Here is a 6,000-nt window from a genome sequence, read left to right on the forward strand (position 1 = left end):
GAAGTTCTTCGAAGAATGGGACATCAACGAACTCTATTAAATATTATTAAGAGGCGTAAACTAGAATATCTTGGACATATAATCAGAGGACCAAGATATGAGTTCCTTTGGCTAATTCTCAAAGGTAAAATCGAAGGAAAGAAATGGATAGGACGGAAGAAACTCTCTTGGTTGAGGAATTTGCAGCAGTGGACAGGTTTGACAGCGGACCAATTGCTACACGTAGCGCAAGACCGAGATCAGTAGGGATATGGCACTCTAAGAAGAAGAAGATACGACCAAAGTAAAATAAACCATTCTTAAACCCAACAGATAGTCTCAAGCAACATTTAAATGCAAAATATTATTCTCACACCAAATATCCAACCGGTCTAAATCTTCTTGAATTAAAGTTATGTCATCATTTGAATCTACGCATTTAAATAATTTCAAATCATCTGCAATTATTAGGAAATCGCAGTTTCTAAAACCTTTTGTTATATCGTTCGCAAACATATTATATAACAAGAGTGAACAGTGAGCTCCTTGGGGTACTCCTGATGTCACATAAATCATATTTGAATTAAAACAACCGATTCTCACTTGTTGTGTGCGGTCTCTTAAAAAGCTGCTAAACCATTGTAAGGATTGATGACTGAAGCCAAAGGCATTACATTTTTCTAATAGGATGTTATGATCTACTCTGTCAAATGTCTTGGGGAATTCAGTATAAATAATATCCATCTCACTGTTATTTTCCAAGGCGTTTAATATTTTTTGTTCAAAGAGCACTAAATGTGTAACCGTTGATATATTCTGAGAAAATCCATGTTGATTGTGTATTACAACAAACTTTTAATTGATCGTGAATTAGTCTATCAAAAAGCTTTGGTATAGAGGATTGTTTACACATGCTTCGATAATTTTTTATGTCTTGTTTATTACCTGATTTAAAAATTGGGCAGATATAAGAATGCTTCCATAAAGTGGGGAAAATATAGTCCTAAAAGAAACAGATGGTAAAAAGAGAAAAATCAAAGAAGCGGCTCTAATTATTCTAAATTGTGTCGCAAATTCCTCGGCAGAATGTAGTAGGATCTGGTTACCCACATTGAAAGAGGGAGTTATTAAAAGGAAAATACCAGTATTAGTTAGTCGGTAACATATAGAGGATACATTATTTATGTTTTTTAAATAACAAACATAAAATCAGAATTTGGTATTTATTGAAAGTAAACTAAATGCACGACCAAATATTTACCATCTCGGGATAGTATTATGAGGTTTTTTTCCTGATTTTTCCCTAGCAGGAGATTTTTACTGTCACCATGGCATGTGTTTGTCTTTTTAAAGACGAATTACATGCTATGATTTTTTCTGGCGGATATTCTCAAGTTAAAGTTGATTTCATGTAATCGAATGAACTATCTTATAAGTAAAGTCGTCCCAGGAACGCAACTCAACAATATTGGCAATATAATTTTAAAGTCGTCTGTAAAGTCTGAATTGTCAATATAAATGAGTCAGATAAAATTAAATTATTAGAAGAATTTTTCACCAAGTAAGAAATAAACAAAATTTGTTTAATTTACTAATGTTTGTATTTTGAGAACGATTTCCGAAGTGGAAATTGAAACGTCAATAAAATTTATTTAACCTTTAATTGTGGCTTTAATTATTTTATATTACAAGTTTAATTTCATTCTTTATCTCTTTTATTATCTTTACAGTATCCTACACCTCCCGTAGATCCGGATCCTAATCCTCAAGACCGAAAACCAGGCAGTCTTCCTGAAGATGTAGATTTGGACGTTCCATGCAGAGACTTGTTGTTACGCCTACTAGAAGTACAACCTCATAAACGACTACGTTCCGTGAGAACCTTGGAAACAATTGCTTTTTACAAGGGATATAGATTTAGTGAAGTCAAGGAAAAAAGAGTAAGTTTACAATAATTATATGACCACTGAAATTTATCCAATGCTTCTGGTCCGTGAGGCCAAATGGTGAACACATCGTCTACATGTCTCCACCATAATGTAAGTTGTTTGTCTACAAATCCTCAATGAATATATCTGCTACTAATGGAGTTAAGGATGAGCCCATGACTAATTCGAAATTTTGTTTATAAAAATTATTATCTAGTTAAAAATAAGTGTTGCCGGTGCAAAGCGTTAGTAGCTTCATGATATGTCGGCAGAGTGGCCAAACACAGCAAAGATTGTCACTTTGGGCGGCCAAAAACAACGAGTCTTATTAACTACGTTTGTATTGGCCTTCCGACGGAAGATCGCTGCGGAGATGCAGTCAAGAAACGCATAAAAAGGCAGCGCATCTTCCGATCGGGATCAAGTCGGTCTACATCTTGAACCTGACTAGATCTAGTTAGCTAAGTATCCTTTTTTTTTCAACTATTCTGCGTGTTATTATTACCTGAGTGAACATTTCGTCAAGTTAAGAAGACTTCGTTTCGAAAAAGATTCCAAAAGCTCTTTAGTGTTTGAATAAACAAGAAACCTTGCTGCTACGATATTATTTAAGCCAACAAGAAATGTAGGAACCGGTGTTTGTTGACTGTTAGACTATTTTTTGTCGAGGTAAAGAAAAGTCTGGCAACGGACTTATAATTACCTCGCGAAAGCCAGCTAACAGCTCGGAGAGAACGCTCCATGTCCAGAGAGGCATCGATCTTTGAAATAGGGAAATACAGGCTATCTTACAAAACTATTTCAGATCGTGTTGAAAGTCACGAGAAGTGGCGGTACGGAGTGAGCCCTTCGATGTCGAATGTGATTGCCGGAATAAATAAAAGACCCGACAGGGTCAACACTCTGCCGACGTTCCTATACCTCGAGGAGTGCAAACTTGGCCACACGTTGAGTCTTGAAGGGCCGGCATCTCTGTGGTCTTCAGAACACATACCGTGCTTAGAATCTTATTCTTCTCATTGCGCCGTCTCCTTTCGAAGGTTGGCGATCCAAATGGCAATTGTAGTTTTGGAAACTGCTGCGCGAAAGGTCTCTGCGGATGATCTCTTTCCTCAGGTCTTTCAGCCACGAGTTCTGGCGTCTTCCTACTGATCTTTTGCCCTGTACTTTTCCTTCCAGTATAACTTGAAGTAATTCATATCTTTCGCCTCTCAGCACATGACCCAAGTATTGCATTTTCCTCTCTTTGGTTATTCTTAGTAATTCTTTTTGTTTACACATGCGACGAAGTAAATCAACATTAGTAACTCTTTGTACCCATGGAATCCTCAACATTCGGTGCTTAGAATACTAAACAATTATTCATGTAAGATATATACGATTCACATAAGAAAGTCGAACTGTTAAAGTATTCTACACTGACGGTGGCACCTTGTTGACAACAGAGCCTCCGGTGAGCCTCTCGTTGAGTGGAAGTCAAGGACGCATAACTCCACGAGCAAGAGGATGGAGGTGAAAACCCTTCGCTCCTCCTCCAGAGCGGCGGTCGGAAATCATCATGAATCTCCAAATAGATCGGAGGATGAACCGACCGTACGACAGATAGCTGATACATTCAGTTTGGATTTTGTTATCAATGTATCATCTCTTTCTAACTTTTCTGTTATTATTTTTAAAGTATTCTGCAATGATACATAGACATCAAAAGACTGGTGATATCAAAACTGGTCGGATATGGATAATACCAGTTAGATGCATTTTACAATCACGGTTTAGAAATTTTCCATAGTTAATTAATAAGACTTTTTTGATGCATCTTAGATCTAAACAAACCATTTCTATTTAAAATTGTTTCAGGTATCACCTAATGATCTCCTTAAGAAATATTTTCCCAACGGACCACCTTCTACCACTGCTAGTGAAGATGTTTTGTTTGAAGATTTCGATGCAATAAACGTGTGATGTTAATTAGTACTACAATAACTACATGAAGATTTAAGATCTTCTTGGTATAAACTTAAATCATCGCCACCAATAAAAAATTAGAGATGGTGTAGAAAGTAGCATAAAGCACGAAGAAGGTACTTGGATCTTCTAAAATGTAGTGTTGTTAGTTTTTTTATAGTATTAAGACCGTCCTTAGATTTCATAAACTATCATTTACTCTTAGTACTGGTATAGTATGTCAATTAAAGGTTCTAATATTTAAAGATTAATGAAAAATGCATTTGGTGCTCTCTCTATTTTGCGTAGTTATTTTTCTTCTAATTGCAGTTGTGCTACAAGTAGTTGTGCTACAAATATGGCAATTTGTTTTTGTATTTATAAGTCTTCTTGGTTTATTCATTTAAGAAAATGTTTCATCAAACTCAGTTTCAGATATATCCTATGGATGGAAGTAAAATATATTTTATGTCCAAAAAAGGAATTGATTTGAGGAAATTTTTAAATAAGTTGTCTTCGTGGGCTACATAACCAACAAGAATAGAAGGAAGATGGTTGTATTGTGATGTATCTAATACAGTTTTTAAACTAAATTTAGATGAGTCTATGAGCAGCCTCAATTCAGTTTGATCATGGTCCAAATTTAGATATTTCATCAAATTATTAAGTTTTTTTACAAACACCAAGATTGACTTTTGTATCAAAAAAGGCTGCCGACGTTTGTAATGCCACTTTGCCATTGGTACCAGTACTGTGCCAGTGGAAAAATACAAACTGGTAGGTTATCTGAATCTGGAGGAATAGGTAATGGAATATTGGGATATTGAGCTGCCCTTATTTTCTTTATTAGCAACCCTGCTTTAATGGTTGGAATCAACCAAAAGTAGCAGTCAACAGTATAGTTTTCAGATTCTTGCCAATCCATGGCAATAGCAAAAAGCAATCGTTTTTTCCTTTTCATCCATTCTCATAATATACTTACTGAACAAGAATTGAAACAAATATGTGAAGCCCAAGTCTTGCCTTGGTCTTCTACTTTAATACCAGAATATCGGTAACAATTAATTTTCACAATATATAACAAAAATTGTTCACTAAACTAAGACACTTACATGGTATGTTTAATTTCACATAAGCAAATCATTCTAGAACAAGAAATCTTGCCATTACAGCATCAAATATGTAAAAACTCTCATAAAAGTTACATTAATCACAACATAAGCAATATCACCATCATGGCATCTACACTCCATGGCGGAGTGATTGCCGCCTTCTTTGGGCTGTTCCGATTCATTTGTCGCGGGTGATCAGTCCGCATTAACATTTTTGTTTTACAATTGGTTGTGTGACTTAGCGTCTTCTACAATATATCTTCATTCTTTTTTGTTTTTGCTTATGGTTTTTCAATCTCTAACTCCCATCTTCTAAAGGTCGGAAATTATCTGGTTCTCCCATCTTGTCTTCGGTCTTCCTCGTGGTCTGCCTGATACTGATCTCCATTTGGTGATTTTGTTGATAACTGCTTCTGGATTTCTCCTTTCTAGATATCCCATTTATCTAAGTCGCTGTGCCTTGATAAATCTGACGATGTCTTCTCCTTTTAAAAGTTCTGTTACTTTAAATTTAATCAGTCTCCTAAATTCACTATTACCTAAGTTAAGTGGGCCTGCTACTCGTATTGTCCGACTGATTTTTTTCTCTAAGATCTTTAATCTTTTTTCATCTTTCTCTGTCAGACACATTACTTAAGTACCATATGTGATTACCTGCTGATCTAATTGCTGCTCTATAAATTTTCAATTTAGTGTTTTGAGTAAGCTTCTTATCTTTGAGGAAGCTGTATTTCCTGCCACAATTCTTTCATTGATTACTATGCTTCTTTCCATTAACGAAGACTCCAAAGATATTTACAGTATTCTACCTTTTCAAACTCATATTCCCAATATTAAACCTTACACATTAACCGTACTTTTTCTTGAGCATATTAGGTATTTTGTTTTAGATTTTTGATTTATGGTCAAACCCCTCTTGGATCATCATCATCATTCAATCTTCGCTTATCCACTGCTGGACATAGATCTCCCTCATAATTTTCCATCTATTTCGATATTGTGCCTCTTGCATCCAATTCCTATGACAACGTTTTAGA

The 6,000-nt window shown here is 35.4% G+C and overlaps 1 protein-coding gene across 1 annotated transcript in view; it reads left to right on the plus strand.

Moving 5' to 3' along the window:
* LOC140447373 (serine/threonine-protein kinase S6KL-like) overlaps window positions 1-4,157 on the plus strand; it is a 290,169-nt gene extending 286,012 nt beyond the window's left edge. The window contains exons 8-9 of the mRNA XM_072539983.1: window positions 1,710-1,919; window positions 3,765-4,157. Of these exons, the coding sequence (XP_072396084.1) occupies window positions 1,710-1,919; window positions 3,765-3,869 (315 nt within the window). The 3' untranslated portion in view covers window positions 3,870-4,157. The remainder of the gene's footprint in view (window positions 1-1,709; window positions 1,920-3,764) is intronic.
* Window positions 4,158-6,000: the final 1,843 nt, after the last annotated feature.

Source organism: Diabrotica undecimpunctata, chromosome 8, assembly GCF_040954645.1.
Source record: "Diabrotica undecimpunctata isolate CICGRU chromosome 8, icDiaUnde3, whole genome shotgun sequence".
NCBI classification, from domain to species: Eukaryota; Metazoa; Arthropoda; class Insecta; order Coleoptera; family Chrysomelidae; genus Diabrotica; species Diabrotica undecimpunctata.